The sequence below is a fragment of the Hylobates moloch genome, unplaced genomic scaffold (assembly GCF_009828535.3).
Source record: "Hylobates moloch isolate HMO894 unplaced genomic scaffold, HMol_V3 SCAFFOLD_10, whole genome shotgun sequence".
Classification (NCBI taxonomy): domain Eukaryota; kingdom Metazoa; phylum Chordata; class Mammalia; order Primates; family Hylobatidae; genus Hylobates; species Hylobates moloch.
Window position 1 is genome coordinate 80979862 of NW_026652285.1, and position 23329 is coordinate 81003190.

The 23329-nt window shown below is 46.1% G+C and overlaps 3 protein-coding genes across 7 annotated transcripts in view; 1 reads left to right on the forward strand and 2 right to left on the reverse strand.

Moving 5' to 3' along the window:
- Window positions 1-2462: 2462 nt before the first annotated feature.
- ACTL7B (actin like 7B) lies at window positions 2463-10048 on the reverse strand. Its single transcript, XM_032164807.2, has 2 exons — window positions 9902-10048; window positions 2463-3853 (listed from the first exon to the last, which is right to left on the reverse strand). Exon 2 carries the CDS (start codon window positions 3807-3809, stop codon window positions 2562-2564), a length of 1248 nt encoding a protein of 415 aa, XP_032020698.1. The 5' UTR covers window positions 3810-3853; window positions 9902-10048; the 3' UTR covers window positions 2463-2561.
- Window positions 10049-10439: 391 nt separating this feature from the next.
- ACTL7A (actin like 7A) lies at window positions 10440-11945 on the forward strand. Its single transcript, XM_032164808.2, has one exon. It carries the CDS (start codon window positions 10512-10514, stop codon window positions 11817-11819), a length of 1308 nt encoding a protein of 435 aa, XP_032020699.1. The 5' UTR covers window positions 10440-10511; the 3' UTR covers window positions 11820-11945.
- Window positions 11946-16788: 4843 nt separating this feature from the next.
- ELP1 (elongator acetyltransferase complex subunit 1) overlaps window positions 16789-23329 on the reverse strand; it is a 68115-nt gene continuing 61574 nt past the window's right edge. For all 5 annotated transcript variants that reach the window (XM_032164811.2, XM_032164809.2, XM_058444764.1 and 2 more), the window contains 2 exons: window positions 22713-22788; window positions 16789-17336 (listed from right to left, as the gene is read on the reverse strand). In XM_032164811.2, the coding sequence (XP_032020702.1) occupies window positions 17269-17336; window positions 22713-22788 (144 nt within the window). In that variant the 3' untranslated portion in view covers window positions 16789-17268. The remainder of the gene's footprint in view (window positions 17337-22712; window positions 22789-23329) is intronic.

The following is a 23329-nucleotide window of genomic DNA, read 5'->3' on the forward strand; positions in this document are numbered from 1 at the left end:
CAGAATCAGGTAGAAATCTCTAGTCCCTGTAGTTTCCCTACCATTCTCTTCATTTGCACTGAGCTTATGCATTTATATTCTCTACTATGACTCCATGGAATCTGAGAAGGGAGGGAAGATAAACACACAGGGTAAGGGGGTCATCTTAAGCTGGAAGTCACTGACCCATGTTTTCCCACCAAAAATAAATCTCCTGCTGAATCCTCTGGTTAGCTTAAATAAGTTCATGTCAGGGATCTAGCAATTAGTGTTTTTACAGCCCCTGCCACATGAGGGATGCTTTCGAGGAGATGACCAGGTGGTGGAGGGACTGAAGCTGTGACTAGAGACAGGAGAAGTTGCTGAGGATATGTGGAGTGAGGAGAGGAGATAAGGAGGGAGTGGGGTTCACACGTAGCACTTACTGCTTGTGTGATTTGGGGTACATCACTTTCCCTCTATAAGCCTCAGCTTCCCTCTCTGTATTTCATCAGGCTTTTTACAATCACTTGGGTTACAAGCAACAGAAACTAATGCTAAGGAAGAAGTTGTGTTGAAGCAGCAAGTATATATGAAGACATCAGTGTGGCAGGGACGTTGGCAACCTCGAAAATGCAGCCCCACGGAAAAAACTTCACATTCAAGAAAATACTTGTACACTGTGATGGCCACATGAAACACGTCTATTGGCCACCTTCAGCCTCCAGGCCTCCAGTCTGCAACATCCCTCGACAGGAAAGAGCCCAGGTTCCATGCCTGCTGCCAATGCCCTGTTTGACCAGGGGTATTCAAACTCCAGGCTAGATGCCCAATTCTGGACAATGGGGAAGGACTAAAGAGCAGGGCCTTAGGTGATAATGACTTGTCTGGTTCTTGCCCAAGTCTGCAGCCCCCAGTACTGGGCCCAGGACAGAGGCAGCCTCATGGGGTGCCCCAAATCAGGACCCTTTGCTTAAAGTAAGAGGTGACTCAGGGATATTTAAGTCTCAGCCCATCCAAGACTATGCAGCTCATGGATGTCTGATCCCATAGGTGGCACCAACTGGGTCATGAACTCCATTGGAAGGTGAGGGTAGGGAAGGGGGCAGGAACCCACTCTTCTAAGTAGGCAGTTAGTCACCAGCTAAAATCTCACAAGCCTCCACAGCCTCTCCCTCAGCCCCAAAACCAGTAAGTGGCCACCATGCCCAGCAACTTCTCCATTTACAGCATTCCAGTGCATCACCACTACCTTCTCGCCACCGTGAACACTTAGCTCAGGCCTTGCCTCCCTACCAGTGTGGTTGTCCATTAGCTGTGTGTGATTGCCAAGGGTAGAGACTGTGTTCTGGTCATTTCTCAGTCCCCAGCACTGGGCCTGGCCCACAGTAGATGCATGGTAAGTGCTTTGGGTTGCTGACTAACCATTAAGAACCATATTTACCCTTCTGGGAATAATCTTGATGTGGATCAGGAGACCTGGGCTCAACCACTGGCATCAGGCTGGCCCTCTCCTCTCTGGTCTCAGTTTACCTTTTCTTTTTTTTCCTTTTTGGACATAGAGTCTTGTTCTGTCGCTCAGGCTGTAGTGCAATGATGCAAACTCAGCTCACTGCAACCTCTGCCTGCTGGCTGTAATGTAGAGAATGGATGGGAGGGGCAAGAACCTTAATGGCCCCGCCTCAGCCTCACGGGGAAGCTGGGATTACAGGTGCCCACCACCATGCCCAGCTAATTCTTGTATTTTTAGTAGAGACAGGGTTTCACCATGTTAGCCAGGCTGGTCTCAAACTCCTGACCTTAGGTGATCCATCTGCCTCGGCTTCCCAGAGTGCTGGGATTACAGGCGTGAGCCACCACACCCAGCCCAGTTTCCCCATCTCTATAGCAGGGAGAGGAGCTGATTTCTAAAGGACCTTCTGGTTCCTCTGACATCCTCTGCGATCAGCGGCTCTGCTTTGTGACTCTGGAAAAATAGCTGCAATTTTGGCTGCGGTTGAAAGGGGTACACCCACAGATGGGTAGAAATGGGGCTTCACACTCAGGAGATGCACTGGCACAGCCTTAGGCTCCCACATTGAGGGTGGCAGGCACTAGGGGGAGGTTAGGGAACCTGGAGTGATCAAGCAGTATTAAGTTTGGGAGCACTTCTGAGCAGCAGAAACAGGAGACTGGAGTTGGACACCCAGCTGTGCATCTCCTCCAACCTACCACTAGGTGACGGAAGCTAGTCTCTTCATCGTAGCCAACCCCCTTAAGTTGAGCGAGCGATGAGGAGTGTCTTTGGATCAGGTTTTGAACCTGGAGGTACTAATAAAACAGGAGGCCACTTTCTAGGCCCTGAGATGTCACCATCACGAGGCAGGCAGAGGGGGTGGGGTCAGTATGGTAGCCCCCTTCCTTACAGCCCCCACCTCCAGTGCAAAAGGTGCTGCCACTTCTAAGCCCGACTCCCCCCGACCCTCTGCTATCAGATTGAAGCAAGAAACCCAGAGTAGACAACAGCCATTTCAGAGTAAAGCTTTATGTCAAATTCTGTAAATGTGTATAGAGTGGCCTGTAGTCACCTGTGCTGGAGGCCTTGTCTGTGCAGCTGCCTAGGCTCAGCACTTGCTGTAAATGGCCATGCTGCCCCGCTCCTGAAACTCTTCCTTGCTGACCCAGAGCTGTTGGAAGGCCTGCAGGGAGGCCAGGATGGAGCCGCCGGTCCACACGGAGGTCTTCCTCTCGGGAGCGGCAGCCACTGCAGGGCTGTCCCCCGGGCAGAGGAGGCTCAGCTCCCTCTGGAAGCGCTCAGGGAAGCCATCCAGCATGGTGCAGCCGCCACACAGCAGCACGTTGGCGGCCATCTCCTCCTTGAAGCCCGTGCCCTGGCAGCGGCCCAGGCAGGCGGCCGTGAGCTCCGGGAGGCCCGGCTGGGTGCTGCCCGCCAGGGAGGGCTGGAAGAGCATCTCAGAGCAGCGGAAGCGCTCCTGGCCGATGGTGATGAGTTTGCCGTCCGGGAGCTCGTAGTCCACGCGCAGCTCCTCCGGGACCAGGCCCAGCTCCTCCTCGGGCAGGAAGGCCGCGTAGCAGCACTTCTTCTTGATGTGCTCTATGATGTGCAGGTGGTCGTCCGTGAATGCGTGGCCCGCCTCGTTGAGCAGCTGCATCAGGTAGTTGGTGAGGTCACCCCCAGCGTAGTCGGCGCGGCTGGTCAGGCCCGGCAGCACGTCGCCCTCAGAGATGGGCACCACGTGCGAGACGCCGTGCCCGCTCTCCACCACCAGCCCCGAGGTCTTGCCGTAGGAGTAGATGGACAGCAACGACTGGGACGTCACGTGCATGGCGGGGATGCCGAAGGTCTCAAACATGAGCTCCGCGTACTTCTCCCGGTTGCTGCTGGGGCTGAGCGGAGGGTCGGAGACCAGCACAGCGTGCTCCTCGGGGAGGACCTTCATGGCCGTGCGGAAGATGTACTCCCAGATGTCCTGCACGCAGTCCCAGTCCACCACGATGCCGTGCTTCAGCGGGTTCACCAGCTTGAGAGGCGCCTCCGTGTTGAGCAGCTCATGGCCCACTAAGGTCCCCTTGCGGATGTCGCCAGCGTCGGCCGCCTCAGGGCAGCGTTTGCCCACGGTGGAGGAGATGAAGTAGGTGGGCCTCGGCTCTCCCGCGTAGCCGCACTTGCAGTATTGGGAGCCCAGGTCGATGATGATCGCCTTGATCTTGCGCACCTTCCTGGGCTTCGTCTTGAGCTGAGTGGCTGCACCTGTGTCCTGGAGGCCGGCGTCAGGGCCGGGCCGTGTTCCTGCCTCTCCAGGGTCACCCTGAGCCGTGCCCAGGGGCATGGGGCTGTTCCTTGTCTCCATCTGCCTCCCTTGCTCCCCTTCTCACATCCACAGCCTAGAGCTCCCTGGGGAGAAATGAGATTCCCCACCTCCAGCAGTGCCATGACAACCACCCGGGATTGTGATGTCACTTGGGGCTGGTCCATTCAGGCAGCGGGGGAGGGCCTGGCTTTGGCCGGCTCTTGGTGTCTCACCCCCATCTCTCTAACTCAAGTTTGCTCCAGGACAGAGCAGGTGGCCGGCAGCTTTAGAAATCCAAGCACACTGGGGTCTCAGAGGTTTCTGCTCAGCCCCCTTGCATTTCCATGCCTAACCTGTTCACTACTGGACACCTTTCCTCTTCCGCTTCTTGGTGGAGAGGGCCTGTTTGAGCCCCTCCAGTAAGGCAGGCACTGTACCAGGTACTTCACTTGGGTTGTTCTGCAGGTAGGCAGAGCTGAGGAAATGAGGCTCAGAATTCTAAGGACTTGCCCAAGAGCAAACAGCACTGGGGGTGTTTGTACCTTAACCCAAATTCATCAAACTCCAATGCACCAGGCCTCCTTAACGGCCCCAAGAGTTCTTTCCTCCCTTCATTCCACATTTACTGGAGTATGTAGTAGGTCCTACCTAGTGCAGCCTGCCAGTGATAGATGATAAAAACCCAGGCCACCAGCAGTGCCCAGTCTAGACAAGAAAATGGAATGGGTGCTGATGGGTTTGCAGGAAGAAGTCTACTTGGAGAACTCATTTGAGACAGGCAGTCAGAAGGTGCTCCAGAGAGGAGGTGATGCTTAAGTTGAATCCCGGAAGAGGTGTAGGTATTTGTCAAGTAGTTAAGAGGAGGGGAAGACGTCCCAGGCAGAGAGCACAGCTTGAGCAAAGGCTCAGATGGAGGCATGGTGAAGAACTTCCCACAGTGAAAGTGTTTGGAAAAACAGATGAAGCTAGAGAAGGCACAGAGCCAAATAGAAAGGGCATCAGGCAGGGCGCGGTGGCTCACGCCTGTAATCCCAGCACTTTGGGAGGCCAAGGCGGGCGGATCACGAGGTCAGGAGATCGAGACCATCCTGGCTAACACGGTGAAACCGCGTCTCTACTAAAAATACAAAAAAAAATAGCCAGGTGAGGTGGCGGGCGCCTGTAGCCCCAGCTACGCGGGAGGCTGAGGCAGGAGAATGGCGTGAACCCCGGGGGGCAGAGCTTGCAGTGAGCCGAGATCGTGCCACTGCACTCCAGCCTGGGTGAAAGAGCAAGACTCCTTCTCAAAAAAAAAAAAAAAGAAAGGGCATCAAATGCCAAGAGTAGGTTTAGACTAAATTGAGGTGAGCCAGGGAACCTATGAAGACTTTAAGCAGGGGAATGTTCAGATTTGCCCTCTAGAAAAATGTTAGAAAGGGCCGGGTGCGGTGGCTCACCCCTGTAATCCAACCAGCACTTTGGGAGGCTAAGGCAGGTGGATCACGAGGTCAGGAGTTCAAGACCAGCCTAGCCAAGATGGTGAAACCCCATCTCTACTAAAAATACAAAAATTAGCCAGCCATGGTGGCGGGCGCCTGTAGTCCCAGCTACTTGGGAGGCTGAGGCAGAGAATTGCTTGAACCGGGGAGGCACAGGTTGCAGTGAGCTGAGATCGCACCACTGCACTCCAGCCTGGGAGACAGAGTGGGACTCTAGCTCCGGAAAAAAAAAAAAGAAGAAAAGAAAAAAGAAAAGAAAAATGTTAAAAAGATCTGCATTTGGCTGTAATGTAGAGAATGGATGGGAGGGGCGAGACTAGAAGCTGAGACCCAAAACGAGGCCATCAGAGAAATTCTGATAAGACTTGAAGGTGGCCTGACCTGGGGCTGTGAGAGTGTGGAAGAGAGGAAGAGCCTGGTTCTAGAGAAATTTAGAAAGTAGAGTAGAATCCAATCTGTTGTTTCCCCAACCATCCCTCACTTTAATCCAAGCTCTTACTCTGACATTTCAGGCCTTTCCTCATGGGCTCCTGTGATGTGGGATGTGAGGCAGAGGGAAGGATGAATCGCTTACCTGTACCCGAGCAAAGAAAGACGGCTTGTCATCCAGAAAGGACAAATTCACTAGAGTGCCAGAGGGACCTGCAACTTAAGCTGCCCCTTCCCACTCCGAAAATCAAAAAGGCAGATTAGGGCTTTGGTGGTGAAAAGTCAAGAGAAAAAGGAGAAGAGCGGCAACTGGGCCTGAGGAAGTTTTCTGGAAGAATTAAGATGAGCAGAGGTGCCTGAGGAATTGATTAGGCAACATGCATGGGAGAAAAAGAGTTAAGAAATACTGCCATGGAGCGTGTAAGAATGCTAATGAGGAACGCGTGGGGATTTTTGTTTGCTGAATTTTGTTTGTTTGTTTGTTTTTGAGACAGAGTTTCACTCTTTCGCCCAGGCTGGAGCACAGTGGCACGATCTCGGCTCATTGCAACCTCCGCCTTCCGGGTTCAAGCGATTCTCCTGCCTCAGCCTCCCGAGTAGCTGGGATTACAGGTGCCTGCCACCATGCCTGGCTAATTTTTGTATTTTTAGTAGAGACGGGGTTTCACTATGTTGGCCAGGCTGGTATTGAACACCTGATCTCGTGATCCACCTGCCTCGACCTCCCAAAGTGCTGGGATTACAGGTGTGAGCCACCGCGCCCAGCTCACTGAATTGTTTCTTGGAACATGGCAGCATTCAACTATATTATTTGGGTAACAACTTTCTAAGGGTTACAATTATGAACATCATGACCCAGAAATGCCCTGTGGTGGGATCATGAAATCACAGAAGCTGAGGATTGGAACCTTTAGTTCCCTCTAGAACATCCCATCCAGTTGTCTGACATGGACAGCTCACCCCATTTTGGCCAGCCATGAGTGATAAACGTTTCATCACACTGGATTGGCATCTGTACCTCTCTGAAGCCATTAATTGGTCTTGGGTCTACTCTTGAAGTTCGACAGGGCAAGTGAATTCTTCCATAACAACTCTTAGGCTATTTAAAGGCAGTGCTCATGGACTGCTGGAGCCTACTTTTTGTCCATTCCTTATGGAAAGGCAGTAAAGAGCAGAGGGAAGACTGAGGAACTGGAATCTGAAGACCTGGGTTCAAACATAGATTTGTTATTTATAATCTGTATGACTTTGTGTAAACTACTTGAAATGTTGTTTGAATGTGATCACCATTTTGCTGGGTTCCCTCGTCAACTTGAACCCTACCCACAGCCTCCAGGTCTCTGCCTTGAGCTGCTAAGTGGATGATGGTGCCCCCCTCCCCCCACACACACACGTTTGGGGCCTGCTGACTTAAAGATGCCCAAAGGCCACCAGGCTGTGGGACACTGTGCTGGAGCACATGGAAGGGGAAGCATCCGGATCCACATTTGCGTGCTCAGTAGCATATCTCCCCCTGAAGATGGCTCCTCTCCCTTCCACCTCGGGGAAATGGACACAGTCTTGGGACCTGGGTGTCCACACTGGGATCTGAGCTGTGAGAAAGCAGCTCAAAGTGCCTGTTTGGCGAGGACCTTCTTTGTTGGGAGCTCCTGACTCAGGGGTTCTCCAGCATATTCAAGAGTTGGAAAGGCTGTGGTGGGCTCCAGTAATTTTTAAGAAAAACTCCAGGTGATTCATGAGAAGAAACACCATGCTGGATTGTCTTTTTTTCCCTCCCATAGCTGCTAAAATTCCAGAGGCCTGGCCCACCTCTCCTCCAAAGGTCAGGGGTGGGCAATGTCCCAAAAATTGAAGCCAGGAGCCAGGATGCACCTCGGTGAGAAGTGTGTTCTTTAATCTCACCTTTCCATGTTCTCTCCCTCCACTATAGAAGAAGATCCCCAGGGTTGCGTTTGAAAAGGGGTCATCCCACGGTTTTTTTTGGTCTTGAGCCAGAGGACTAAAAGTAGGTGCGATCCCATTAGAAAATGTGGCCCAACATATTTTGAGCAATATAGGGTGCCTCTGCCTAGAGGGACCTCACTAGGGACCCCAGAGAGCCCACACAGACCTTAGCTGGTGACAATTATGGGGGGTTGTGTGCTAGGCAGTGGAGGTTTGGGGCACGGTGTCAACAGTCTCTGCATTCTTCCATTATTACCGCTAACCATGTGATGACGCATAGAGGGAGAGAAGAGGCACAGAGGGTAAAAGGAAGCTTAGGGGATACAGGGTTTTTATTAGGAGCACCCAACATGTGCAACTCAGAGGTGAAGTAAAAGGAGGGCAAGTGTTTCATTGGCTTTTGCTCAGAGAATGTGAGGGAAATCCCTATGCTCAAGGACCTTACAGACTAGATAGAGTAACTGCCTTACACTAAAGCATCACCTCTTCCACACACAAATGCAGAAAGGGCGATGACAGATGATAGATGGGCAAGCCTGGGCAGCCCAGGAAGAGCAAATGAGTCAGAGCATGTCAGGCTTGGAGTGTATTAGCAAAGAGGGAGGCACTGAACAGGTGAAAGGGTCCTCCAAAGGTGTCCACATCTTAATCCCTGGGGCCTCTGACTATATTAACTTTCATGCCAAAAGGGATTCTGTGGATGTGATTAAATGAAGGAATCTGAGATGGGGAGAGTATCCTGTATGGCCTGGGTGGGGCCAATGTAATCACAAGGGTCTTCATATGGGGGATACAGGAGGGTCAAGGGCAGAGAAACAGAAGTGACAATGACAGCTGTAGTCGGAGAGTCCCTCTTCCAAGATGGAGGAAGGGACTATGAGCCAGGGAACACAGGTGGCCTCTAGGAGCTGCAGAAGGCAAGAGGCAGTATTGTCTCCTACACCTCCAGAAGGAATACAGCCCTGAAAGAACCTTAATTGTAGCCCACTAAGAAGAATTACGAACTTCTGACCTCCAAAATAGTAAGATAATAACTGTGAATTGCTTTAAGCCACTAAATCCATGGTAATTTGTTACAGCAGAAACAGGAAGCTAATACAGGCTCTTCTAGGAGTCCAGGTTAGTGAAAAGGCACCAAGCAGCTATAGATTTCTCAAAATTCAAGTAGGGTTTGGGAAGAAAAAAATGGAGGGTTTTAAATTACATATGCCTTTGGTTACCATATACAGCACTTTTGAAACAAAGTCAAACAATCTGAGTTGCCCATGCAAATCCCTGAACAGCAGAGGCAATTAAACTGTTTTTCAGGCAGCCAGGCATCAAAAGTACTTTCCTATTTTTCCTTTAAAATTCCATGCCATTTATCTCATCCACTAATCAATGAAGCAAGAAACTGAGATTTTTGTCCTTGGGATGACACCTTGCTGCCCCCATCAGATAGTCACAAATCTCATGAGACTGGACTTGATCCCTTTCTTCTCTCATACCCAACAAGGAACTGAGAGCAGCCCTCATAGCCTCTCTAAAGGAGAAAGCCCATTATTGTGGTGACTGCCTCTTTATGAAGGGCTGCAATCAGGTTCAAGGTGTGGCATAACACAAGGTTGGATTCTGCCCTGAGCGTGGCAGGCATCCACACCAGTGTGTCCAGCTTCAGAAATGGCATGCAAGATGGTGGCCAAGCAGCCTAAGAGATGCACGCTAGGTCCCATCAAGCTGTGTCCCAGCACATCCTGGGGAGGAAGCCACAGTCAGGAGAGCTTGTTTACTCCCGGTTGGATATCCTTGGGTGAGCTATGCACCTACGAGCCTCAGTGTTGTCAGTGGGATTTTGTAGGGTCTAATTTCACTGTCTAGCCAATGACCCTGATGAAGGCACAGTAAGTGTACACATGTATATCCAAAAATAATTCCCCTTAAGGTTGTTCTAAGTGTCACCCTTAGTGCCCTTCACATAGTCACCACAGCAGCAAAGGATCCCGCTAACATCTAAATCAGGTGGCGTCAGTGCTCTGCGCCAAATCCTCTGGTGCTTTCTGACCTTACCCACGATCCTCGCATTGGCCTATGAGGCCTACCGTGAGCTGCTCGCCTTCTCCCACCCCATCTCATCTACTTTTCGTTACTCCTTCCATGCCAGCCACACTTTTCTTCCTGCTCCTCCTCTAACTCGAGAGGTCGGCAAACTTTTTAAGGGCCAGTCAATATTTACTTTCTTTCAGCTTTTTGGGCAATACAGTCTTCAATGCCATGACTCAGCTCTACTGTTGTACTGCAAAGGCAGTCATGGACAATACGTACCTGAATGAGCACGGCTGTATTCCTATCCAACAAGCCGGGGACTGGATTCGACTGCAGCCTGCTGACCCCTGATCTAACTCTTCAGTCACACATCTGCCTCCAGTCCTCTGCACCTGCTGCTCCCCTGACATACATGTGGCTCCCTTCCTCACCTACTGCATGTCTTCATTCAAACGTCACCCTCTCAGGAAGCCCTGCCCAGGCCACACTAGCACTGCCACCCTGCTTTTGCTCTTAAGGCTCATTTTGGTTATTGTCTGTCACCCCCACCCTCCACCAACTAGAATAAGATATTTTGTCTGTTTTTTTCACCAACGAATTCCCAGCTGCCTTGTATATAGCAGATACTCAAGAAATATTAATTAATTGAATAAATCAGTCTTGTTACAAAATTCAGGAAAAGGGGAGCCATTTCAAAAACAATATCCCAAATGTACCCTAACGCAGAATAAGGGTTTGCAATATCTAGAAAGCCCAGGTCACCAGATTACATCATAATTAGTGATGTCATTGTTGGGAAAATTCTCAGGGTATCCTCTGATGTAGGCCTTTCAGGCCTTGAATCCAGTGGAATTGAGAACTTTCTAAGAGTGGTGCGGCCCTTGACAACATGTGGGCTCCACCCGCAGCAATCATGGGGGATGGGCCCGCCAAGAAGGTGGGTAACCAGGCCCCCCTGCAGACACAGACCCTCCAGACTGCCTCTTTAAGGGATGGCCCGGCGAAGCGGGCCATGTGGGTCCGCCATAGGAGTTCAGAGCCACAAGAACCTACTGAATCAAAGGCAGCCAAGGAGAGGCCCAAGCAGGAGGTGACCAAAGCAGTGGTCGTGGACCTGGGCACTGGCTACTGTAAATGTGGCTTTGCCGGCCTGCCAAGACCCACCCACAAGATCTCAACAACGGTGGGCAAGCCCTACATGGAGACCGCCAAGACTGGGGATAATCGCAAGGAGACATTCGTGGGGCAGGAACTCAACAACACAAACGTTCATCTCAAGCTGGTTAACCCTCTGCGACATGGCATCATCGTGGACTGGGATACAGTGCAGGATATCTGGGAATATCTCTTCCGACAAGAGATGAAGATCGCCCCAGAGGAGCATGCGGTCTTGGTTTCAGACCCGCCCTTGAGCCCACACACCAACAGAGAGAAATATGCTGAAATGCTCTTTGAAGCCTTCAACACCCCTGCTATGCACATCGCCTACCAGTCACGCCTGTCCATGTACTCCTATGGAAGGACCTCCGGCCTGGTGGTGGAGGTGGGCCACGGCGTGTCCTACGTGGTCCCCATCTACGAGGGTTATCCTTTGCCCAGCATCACCGGAAGGCTGGACTACGCGGGCTCTGACCTGACAGCCTACCTGCTGGGCCTGCTGAATGGTGCAGGGAACGAATTCACCCAGGACCAGATGGGCATCGTGGAGGACATCAAGAAGAAATGCTGCTTTGTGGCCCTGGATCCCACTGCGGAGAAGAAAGTCCCTCTCAGTGAGCACACGATCCGCTACGTGCTGCCGGATGGGAAGGAGATTCAGCTGTCTCAGGAACGGTTCCTCTGCTCGGAGATGTTCTTCAAGCCATCTCTCATCAAGTCCATGCAGCTGGGCCTCCACACCCAGACCGTGTCCTGCCTTAACAAGTGTGACATCGCCCTCAAACGGGACCTCATGGGGAACATCCTGCTCTGCGGGGGCAGCACGCTGCTCAGTGGCTTCCCTAACCGTCTGCAGAAGGAGCTAAGCAGCATGTGTCCCAATGACACCCCGCAAGTAAACGTGCTGCCTGAGAGAGACAGTGCCGTGTGGACCGGTGGCTCCATCCTGGCCTCACTTCAGGGTTTCCAACCACTGTGGGTCCACCGCTTTGAGTACGAGGAACACGGGCCTTTCTTCCTCTACAGGAGGTGCTTCTGAATGGCAATGAGGATGGCCACTGCACTGGCAGTGCGTACCCTTGGCGGGGTGAGCGCACTCCTACACACAGGGGGTGGAGCCGGCGCTTATTCCTGTAGCATTAAACACCCCTCATATGCCCCTCCACAGTGTGTTTCTCTACTTCCTGACTTCATAAGAACAACTTCACACACGCAGCATCTGCCTTAAAATATACATTTCCCCAAACAAAAGTAAGAGTAGGGGGAAGATGAACAAAATAGGACATGCATTGTATGTGGATTGCTTAAACATTCACTTGCTCTAAAATTATGCTTCCCCTTATTTTGTGCATTCCCCACTTTAGGAACTACTTTATGGTTAAACTCTGCTTGGAAGGGGGAGTGCAATGAAGATCAGAGGGTAAATGCTGTAGGGGCATATAAGCAGTTCCCTTTCCATATATGCCAATAGGACGTATGCTGTAACAGTGCAATCTCCCACAAAGCATCAGTGTCCATTTCACACTTCATCAGCAACCCTGAGGGACTGGCAAGAGCTGGCAAAGCTGTCTGAGCCCTGCTTTAACAGAGTTTCTTTTAGTTCCAACAGTCATTTATGTCTCAGTACCAGTTCTTACTAAGCCATCATGGCAACTGGCTGCTGAAGCCTAGCATATTACAAGCAAGGCATATGTAAGTGCCTCAAAGGGCAACTCTTCAGAGAACAAGTGCTATACAGATTTCCCTTGTTAAAAACCGAAGTAAGATTGATCTTGGGTTATCAGCAGAGAGGTTAGGGATTGAAGCCACAGTTATTCTCTAGACACTTCAAGTAGTAGCTGCCCATCTCCCAGCAGACCGGATTCTCCATCAGCCTATAACACACACAGTTGGAGTCTGGGTGTGCTGAGGATAGAGGCTGCTGGTTCTGGGGCTGATGGTATGGGTCTGTGGGAGGTTGCCCTATGTGGGTCATTCTAATCCAACTGGGGAGCCCAAAGGTACACAGAGACCCTCAGTAGCCAGGGAAGCCCTTCCAGGGCCCAGCGAGCTCTATGGTGTTCCTGCAGGGGGAGTTTGCAATATGAGCACTTTAAATTAGAGATTCTTTAGAACAGCCTCCAATACATTCTCTGTCTTGTCTTTAAAGTTCAGAATCTGAACACTAGTTGGTGCACAAAACAGAGGATGGAACATGGGCTCTGGACTCTGGTTTGAAACACTATTTTGCTACCACCTGAGTTTGTTTGCTTGCCTGCAAAACTGAGTATAAATGCCTACCTCACACAGCTGATTTACAAACAGCGAAAAATATCTGAATACCAGTATCTAGACTCCTGGGGGTCCTCACAATAGCTAGCTAGTATCTTTAGGTTTCTACCTCTTATGCAGAAGGCCAAAAGTCTCTTACTATAGTCCTTAGCCACACAGGCACTCAAAGGCAGGCATTCTGCATTTAGAGGAGAGCTGGCAACCTCCACCATCTCCAGGGAGAAGCCCTCCAGAGCCGCCCTCACAGGTTCCAGGCTTGCCTAGACAGTCTTGAAAGGCCTAAAGTGCCTGACCCTGGATCCAGGTCTGGTGAATAAGAGTATCTGGCTGGCACCAGCAGAGAGAGAGCCACAGAGGGGGGGCATGTGAGGTTCCCATGGTTCAGCACGGATGACTAAGCCTTATGCTGGACTGTCAAGGAATCAGGAGTTGGGGACACTGACCTGAGAGAGAGGGACATCTTTACCTCAGTTTCTGCCCAAACCACTCTAGTGTCAACCCATGATCATTCACTGATGCGCAAGTTGAAGTTTGGTTAGTTCTTAACCTTCGGACCTCTTTGGCAGGGTGGTAAACCTATAAACCTCTTCTTAGAATAATGTTGTTAAATGCATAAAATAAAATGTATGATTACAGAGGAAACCTATCATACAGAAATATGCTCTATCTACCGATCCCTTAGGGGTATATGAACCCCACGTCAAAGATCCCTAAAAAGGCAAGGGTCTTAATGAAGAGGAGGGTTGGGAGGTGGTTCTGGAGGATGGGCGTCTCCAGGCCTTCCTAGGCCTCAATGTTCATTTTTAAATGAAAAATGCCAATTGAAGGCTGAGCAATTGTGCAGTCTTTTTCAAAGCGCTTTATGAATTTTCTCACTTGATCCTCACAAGTATGCCCTAGTAGAAAAAGAGAATCTCCTCATAAAAAAGCAATAGTTTTACTATTTGGAACTTATCTTAACACAGTAGTTCTCAAGTGGGGGGCAACTTTGGCCTGTAGGGGACATTTAACAACATCTAAAGATTTTTGTGGTTGTCATAACAGGGGTGGGAGTGTGTACTACTGGCATCTAGGGGTTAGAGACCAGGGAAGTTGTTAAACATCTTACAATGTGCAGGGAAGCACCTCCCAACACCCAAAGAAAGAATGACATGAACCAAAATGACAATAGTGCCATTCAGAAACTCTGCTTAGCTTGATGGGCACACACAAGACTGAAGGAAAGCAAGGCTCAGTGAGATTAAGTGACTTTGTCCAACACTGCTAAGATGGTTGGACACATGGCCCAAAGCCTTGTTCTTTCCTTTATATCAACTCAACAACTGTTGTTCTTAAAGATCCTGGGACTCTAGAGCCAATAAGAATAGTGGTGGAGCAGCCCACTGCAGGCATGGGCAAGGGCTCAGGGAGCACAGAGAACATAGAAACACGAGAATCCAACGCAGGCCTTCAGCACTGCCAAATGTTACTAAACTAGCCTTGTCTTATCTCCAGCCTCGTGAATATGTACGGCTACCTAGCTCCTAAGATGTTTATTTGCACCCAGTTACTAATAAATACAACAAACAAGAAAGAACAGCCAAAGACTCCCCAGGGCTTGTTCAGGCGGTGCTTCTAGAGAATATGGGAGTACAATAACCAGCACGAGAGGAAGAACAAATCTAATTTTGCTTCTCAAATTTGCAGTCACCTTAAGTTACTAAGCTTCATCAGTTTTACTTATTTTTAAAAACACCCTCTTCAGTTATTGCTATGACAAATCTCTCAAATGTGTATGTATATATACATGCATATATAATTAAATTAAAAATATGCAGCAGGGCTAAGAAATTGCATCAAGCTACATCCACAAAGGCATATAAAAATTGCTCCTGCTAAGTTTTTTTTTTTTTTTTTTTGAGACAGAGTCTCGTTCTTGTCCAGCCTGGAGTACAGTGGCACGATCTTGGCTCACTGCAACCTCCACCTTCCCAGGTTCCAGTGATTCTCCTGCCTCAGCCTCCCAAGTAGCTGGGATCACAGGTGCCCGCCACCACACCTGCCTAATTTTTTTTTGTATTTTTAGTAGAGATGGGATTTCACCATGTTGGCTAGGCTGGTCTCAAACGCCTCAGCCTCCCAAAGTGCTGGGATTACAGGTGTGATCCACCACACCCAGCCTCAGTTTTTTAAAAAGCATAAATTTAAAATGGACTTTGACTGAAGAAGATAGTCTTCTGCAAGTTCCCTCTTGAAGTTTAGAGCATCTGAGCAAAGCTATCTGACTCAATGGAACCAAGAAAAGCGAAGGTTTTAGCTTATTGCAGCATGAACTTGCTTTGGGACAGGATCCAAATTTATGTACCCTTCTAAAACTTGACAGTCTTTCCCCCAAATTAAGCATTCATCACTCAGAGGAGTTTTCTCCTTTTCTCATACACTCAATTTTCCCCCATGAATTCTTCTTGGCTTTGCCTCAATTTGGAAGGTCTCCTCCTGCCTGCTTCTTCTACAGATGAACAAAATCCAATCCTGCTCAGATGAGAGAAACAGTAATTGATAGTAATTTGCATTCAAACAAATAATTTCTTGCTGCTTCAATACATTATTTAAGGAAACTGAATGTCCAGGAAAATTCACACCATTATCAATAAACACATTTACTTCTATTTCCAGTCTATCAGAATGGGTCCCTTTACAATTATCCAAAGCAAGAGCACTATATTTCAATATAAGTTACCATGCTTATTTGCCCATGCCAAAGAGTGATTACAAAGTACTTGCAGCCTTTCAATATTGGGCACTTAATTACAGCAAATCCATATAAGTCAAAAAGTAGATTTCTCCAAAGCAAAGTATATCTTCTTCCTCTTCTTTTTAAAAACTCCTATTATTTTGTGAAAATGTTCAAACATACAGAAAAGTTGAATTTTACAGTGAATACTCCTAGATTGATTCTATAGTTAACATCTTGCTATACTGGGAAAGGCTTCTTAAATTACAATTTTGGCTATATCACTTCTTTAAGGATCAAAAGCAGCATTTCCCGTTAGTTTATGTACAGTGCTGTAGTTTAGGCATTTGTTTCCCTAAACCTCATGTTGAAATGTGATCACCAAGGTTGGAAATGGGGCCCAGTGGGAAGTGTTTTGGTCACAGGGGCAGATCCTACGTGAATCGCTTGGTGTATTCCTCGTGGTAATGAGTGAGTTTTCGCTCTATTAGTTCCTTTGAAAGTTGGTTGTTGTTATAGAGACACAAATGGACTAAGATATACAGTAAGAAAGGTCTGGTTCTGATATTTAAAACATGGAAGAATTTTTAATCAGAATGAAGTGGGCGTTTTCTAGACTCACCATGAAAACAAAATATTCTCATTTTGAGACAGTATTTTTTGGTGAGGGGGTGGAGAATTGAATAAAGAGAAGTCAGTAAAGTACCATAACGAAAAATAAATGAAGTGGCCTAGACACTAACACAAATATCTGAGTTAAAGAAACAGTATTTGGAGAACAGACTAATTCACAACCATGCATGCCATACAATGCACACTGATCACTCACACCAAATGTGCACGATACTGTTTAGAAATTCTAATCTGTTCCAGCTCTAACATTGCTAACTCTCTAGCAGAAAATACACAGGCAGTAAAACAGTCCCTACAGACATTGTAATTATAGGAGGCTCAGCCCAGTTATAAATGAAAGCACATGACCTGGTAAGATGTTACAAAATAACAGCTGTCAGCAAAGGAGGGCTTATAATTTCAAAGGATACTTTTTATTCTGCCTTAGTTTAAGGTGACAAGAAGCCGTATAAGTGATTACATTTGACCAAATGTAGCACTCATAGCCATTGTAATCTTCTCCGCCAATAAAATAAGACAATTTAGAAACATTATTTTACTTGTCTTCACACTTTGGAGGTAGAAACCATGAAACATTAATCTCATGATTACCATAATTATGCTCTCAAACAGCCCAAGTGAAAGAACAATCATTCTCACAAAATGATGCCATAATGGTTAAAGCTTAATGTCTTGCTAATGATTAAGATGTATACACAAAATAAAATAAATAGAATTGCTTGCTGTCTGCTGAAGTTCTTGGCAACGCTAAGGTAAGTTATTTTATTCTTTCCAGTTCTCAATAGCCAGGCCTCAAAGAGCAAGGGGTGGTAGGACAACCAGAATGAGTGGAAATGGTCTTCTCTGTCGGATCCCTTCTAACTGCAGTCACTCAGTCTAGCAGGCTCAGCTTCCACTGGGTTCTTTTGTTGATCTTTGGTGGTATAAAAAGCTCAGCATCTAAAAGTAAGAAAGGAAGGGAAATTGTGACAAACATACTCTTGTTGGAGGGCGCTGAGGCAGTAACTCTAAACTAAACAAACTAGGCAGGTGGGGTTTGCAGCAATAAGACCATCAGAGCTAGAGTTCATGTGTCTGCTACCCCTGCAACCTCCAGGTCAGAGCAAACACAGCCTGGAGGCCCTGCCCTGAGAGGAGGGACTGCATTTCAACCTCAGGCATGCTCACCCAGTGATGTAAAGTGGAAGAATGTTCTGTATTTCAAACTGGTGGGAGAGGTGGTGGCAGCAGTTACATGGCTGTATACATTTATTAAAACTCATCAAATTATACACCTGAAATCTCTGCATTTCACTATATGTAAAGTCTATCTCAATTTTTAAGGAATAGCAAAATGTGGTAGCACATATTCAGTAAGTGAAGTTAATGGACAGGAACTACTTTATGATGAAACTTCGACAAACATGTTGATCAATAAAGATGCCCTTGCTTAAAAAAAAGTAAATGGAGAGAAAGGGTTAGGAAAAGATTCTGTCATTGTAACCTAAAACTCCTAGGCACTCTGTCACTTAGATTTAAGTTTCTTTCCTAACCAGGAATCATATACTGCAAGCAGAGATATCAGAAAATATGTATATATAAGGAATTTCTTTTTCAGCATTATTTACGATAAACTTCCAGCAGTAAATCCGTACACATGAGCCATGCAGGCATGAAAAATTACAGTTGATCCTTGAATGTAGGGTTATGGGTGCAGACCCCCACTGCACAGTCAAAAATCTGTATATACCTTTTTTTTTTTTCTTTTTTTGAGACAGGGTCTCGTTCTGTTGCCCAGGTTGGAGTGCAGTGGCACGATCATGGCTCACTGCAGCCTCAACCCCCCGGGTTCAAGTGATTCTCCTGCCTCAGCCTCCCAAGTAGCTGGGACTACAAGTGTGCACCACCATACCTGGCTAATTTTTGTAGAGATGAGGTTTCGCCACGTTGCCCAGGCTACTCTCAAAACTCCTAGTCTCGTTCCACCCACCTCAACCTCCCAAAGTGCTGGGATTACAGGTGTGAGCCACTACACCTGGCTTCATGTTTAACTTCTGCATCTCCAAAACTCAAGTACCAATAGCTTACTGTTGCCCGGTAGCGTACTGGCAGCATAAAAAGTCAGTTAACAAAGGTTTTATATGTTATATGTATTATATACTACATTTCTACAATAAAGTAAGCTAGAGAAAAGAAAATATTAAGAAAATCATAAAGAAAACAATATTTACTATTCATTAAGTGGAAGCGGATCATCATAAAGGTCTTCTTTGTCATCTTCACGTTGAGTAGGCTGAAGTGGAGGAGGAAGTGGAGGGGTTGGTCTTGCTGTCTCAGGGGTAGTAGAGATGAAACAGGTAGGGGAGGTTAAAGAGGAGGCAAGAGAGGTGGGCACACTCAGGGTCACTAACTTTACAGAAATACACCATAATTTCTGATGTTTTTGCTTTTTCATTTCTCTAAGGTACCAATCCTTCCACAGTTTCTTTTAGTTTCAGTGCTCATAACATAGAATCGTCCATGTTGTAAAAGAAGCCAAAGGCAGTCTTGAATAACTGGAACCTTTGGAATAAATGTCAATTTATTTTCTGGCACTGCTTCTTTTATGTCATCTTCCTCATTGTCTGGCACTGGTTTGGCAGCACTCATCTCCATCAAGTCATCTTCTGTTAATTCCTCTGGTGTGATGTCTATCACCTCTTGAATTTCTCAAAGATCCCTATCTTGAAATCCTTCATGCACCTTTTTTTTTTTTTTTTTCCCAGATCCACAATCTCTTTCATGATTTCCTTGATTGGCTGTCGTAAAGCCTGTGAAGTCATGCACATCTGGACACAGTTTTCTCTAGCAGGAATTTATTGTCTTGGGCTTGATGGCTTTCACAGCTTTTTCTATAACAATGATAGCATCATTGATGGTGTAATTCTTCCAGACTTTCATGTTCTGTCAAGGTTCTTTTCCATACATTTGACAATCCTTTCCATAGAGTACTGTTTGTAATGAGCCTTAAAGGTCCTTATGACCCCCTGATCTAGAGGCTGAATTAGAGATGTGTGTTTGGGGGCAAGTAGATCACTTCAGCGTCTTCGGTGTTGAACTCATGGGGTTTGGGGTGGCCTCGGGCATTCTCCAGTATCAAAGGAACTTTAAAAGGCAGTCCCCTTACTGGCAAGATACTACCTAACTTCAGGGACAAATCGACAACGGAACCAATCCAGAAAAAGTGTTCTCCTTGTCCAAGCCTTCTTGTTGTATAGTACAACCAAAAGCTTGGCAGCTGGTATTAATCTTTTCCCTTCCAGGCTAAGGGGTTAGCAGCTTTATAGATAAGGGCCGTCCTGATCATAAACCTGACTGCCTTTGCTGCTGCCTCCTGGATGGCAGGAGCTGCTTTTCCTGTTATCCTGACATTTACAAAGCCAAACCTCTTTCTAAAATTATCAAACCATCCTTTGCTGGCATTAAATTCTCCAGCTTTGATTCTTCATCTTTTTACTTTAAGTTCTCATACAATGACTGTGCTTTTTCTCAAATCATATTAGTTGTATAGGTACGCCTTTCTCATAGCAATCCTGCACCCACATAAAACCTGCATCTTCAATACAAGATAAAAAGATATTCTGCAAAAAGCAGAAGGTTTTCATGCCTGCTGGCATAGCTGCAGTGACAGCTTCATAAATTTCCTTTTCTTTTATAATCGTCCTTGCACTGGGTTCATTTATCTTGAAGTGGTGGGCAACCACAGCTGCAGAGCTCAATCTATAGTACATATGGAGCAAGTCAACTTTTTCTTGTAATGTCATGACTTTTCTCTGCTTCCTGGGAGCATCACTTGTGGTACTTCCTATAGGTCTCATGGTGTTATTTAAGGTTTACAATATTACATTAAACATGATAAAAAATACATGAGAACGCAAGAGATCACTTTTCGCTGCCATGTGCAATTAATGGAGACTGTCATGTGCTGCTCATGTGGAGATGATTAGTGGCACGTGGCATTTTAAGCAGATATTGGTAACACTTGAGCTCACCTACCACAATAGCAACAGGAGGTAGCTACAAAATTATTACAGTAGTGCAGTATGTACTACAGTTAATTTTATGCAGTTATGATTTAATACTACATCTTTATGTTTGTTTACATTTCTCTCCACTAAATGGTGCCATAAAGATATAAGAATATCAATACTGGAAAAGGGCTACTTAAATAAATTCACTGTCAGCAAGGTCCATAATTTCATAAATACCAATTAAAGTTGGAATGACTTTATCTTTAAAAAACTAGTTATGAAAATAATGTGCTCTATCTCATTTTTTTAAATTAGGCATAACTACAACTATATTTGAGTCTAGACTGAACTTGAAATAAACACAAAGTACAGACTTTTGGGCAAGAAAGTAATTATTCTGACAAATTATATGACAGCAGGACATGACATATTTCATATTTCCATATTTGAATTTCACAGCACACAAAAAAAGTAATTTTTATAAAAATACCCTGAGGGCTTTTCAATTTTTCTAAGGACTTCTCTCAATCTTTTGATAGTCAAAATCATTTGAAGCACTTATTTTGTCATCACTTGCAACAAGTCCAACCCAGCTGTGATTCAAATACTTTTCCAATATCATTTTTATCTATTTTATGTAATACTAAATTTTTGCAAGACTTGCAATTGTTCTGCATGATACTATATTGCACCAAAGCAGGAAACAATCAGAGATGACCCATCAAGTCATTGATTTCACTTGTGGGGATGTGCCAATATACTTAACTATTGTTAGCTGGGGAGGGGCAGCTGAGTAATATTTGAGTGGGACTAATTTTGTGATTAGTTCATCAGTGGCAATTTTTGAATTATAGGAACTTCCCTTTTCCTATACAACCTTGAAACCACAAGGGTAATGATAATAAACACTCAGATAATGAGGGGCTCTCAAATATTACAGAGTGTCTTTAAGGCTCAGCTGGAAAATAAGAAAGTGCTCTTTGAAGTGGGAAAGCCATCTAGAATACCCCAGGGAATGGTGGGACTGACCTGACCTGAAGGTCAGCATCAGGCCAGCAACGAGGAACATAGGAGGTGGAAATCACAACGGATTGGACTACAGCACAAAATAAACAATGACCAAATGGCCTCAGGTCTAATATAAGTTTCTAGCATCTGAGAAATAAGTGGGCTGGGCACAGGGGCACAAGCCTGCAATCCCAGCACTTTGGGAGGCTAAGGCAGGAGGATCACTTGAGACCAGGAGTCTAAAACGACCCTGGGCAACATATTAAGACCCCCATCTGTTTTTTTTTTTAAATAAAAAAGTTTACGAAGAAAAAGGAATAAGTGAATATGTCGAAACTGATATCAAAAGTACCTTGCCATTCTCCAGACAGAAGAGGAGCTAGGAACACAGTAGTTACTGTCTGGATGTATGAGTTTAGCTGGGATGGAAGGTAGCTGTTCTTTCCTGGTAGCAACACAAGCTGTTAAAGTCAAACTTAATTTGAATCCCCACAGGCTACTTCAAATGTCATCAAAATGCTATTACAGTGTAGCACTTTGGTGAAAAAAAATTTCAGAAAGTTGCTTGTCACATGCTAGAAATGCAAATAACAGCAGTTAAAACTGCCAGTTATTTTAGAAACTATCATTCACTTTTCAAAGCTAAGATGCTTCATTGATCCAACTATAAGTAAGGGCAAATACTGAAAGTCCCAAGTTGACCCATCAAATGTTTCTAATCAACTTTCAAAAGAAGGCGCTTAGGGTTTTTAATTTTTAGGGATATAAGTAATCTAATTGAGAATCATCTCCCCTCAACAAATAAAACACTTCATACATAACTAAACAGGAAATATGTATAAAATGCTAATATTCTTTGGATTTGCCTTCAAATTATATTATCAATCCTAAACATAATAAAAAGGTCCCACTCATAAGCAAGGTTTATGAAAATGCCCCCAAGATGCAAAGCGTAACTGCCAATAGCCAGTAATGATGCTTCAGAAGAATCTTTTGATGTATACGTAAATGTAGACAGTTTAGACTGAAACTGGAACTGTGATGTGCCTTTATGAACAAGCATATGCCACATAAATATTTTTAAAAATTACACATACGACGGTCATGTTGGATTTTCCCGTACCAGGTCCCCCACCGCTAGAAGCATGAAACTGATCATACTAAAGATGCAGTCTTAGAATTGAGGAAGAATTGTAGTCAATTTTTTGTAGTGAAAAATTGTATCCAATCTCTCCTTATACTGCTGATCTTCTCAATACTTACAGAAAGATAGTCCTTCTGCTTAGTATTGTAATATTAAATGAGAAAAAATACTAACCAAGAACAGGAACCAAAGTCTTCTGTCGTTGATAAGACGCCATGATACTATTTGCGGTAGAATTGGGACCTAGAACCTGAGGAGAAAATAGAGTGTATCAGCAAAGATTATCTAATACTTCTCAAGACTGCCAATACCAAAGGCCAAATCCCTACCAGCAGAAAACAGCCTGTCATTTCTACTGGTATGGTGTGAAACACAGTAATTCTCTTTCCCAGTGTGATTTTAATTTGCCAGTTTCTCCAGCTGCAACTCAGACCTCTAATTCTCCTTTCTCCCAGAACAAGGTAAAGATGCCGGGCGGGGGAAAACAAAAGAAACTCTACAGTGATATATCTTGGCCTTTTCCAAATGAGCAAACCACTCCCTGAGGAGAGGGGAAACAGTCCAAGAGGCTATAAATATGTAGAGTATCAATTATACGCAAAGAGTTATGGGAAACAAACATTTTTAGCTTGAAATAAATACAAATATGTGCATACTATGGAGCAGAATGGAAACTATGCACATGTGCTCCAGGTAAAACACAAGACTCCACAGGAATTTCAAGCCTGCAGTGAGCCTCTGGGCACACCCTTGGTTAGTGCAGACCCTTGGTGGCACACTCTCAAGAGCAA

Coding starts and splice junctions, on each gene's coding strand:
- ACTL7A (XM_032164808.2), top strand. CDS start 10,512: ATGTGGGCTCCACCCGCAGCAATCATGGGGGATGGGCCCGCCAAGAAG.
- ACTL7B (XM_032164807.2), bottom strand. CDS start 3,809: ATGGAGACAAGGAACAGCCCCATGCCCCTGGGCACGGCTCAGGGTGAC.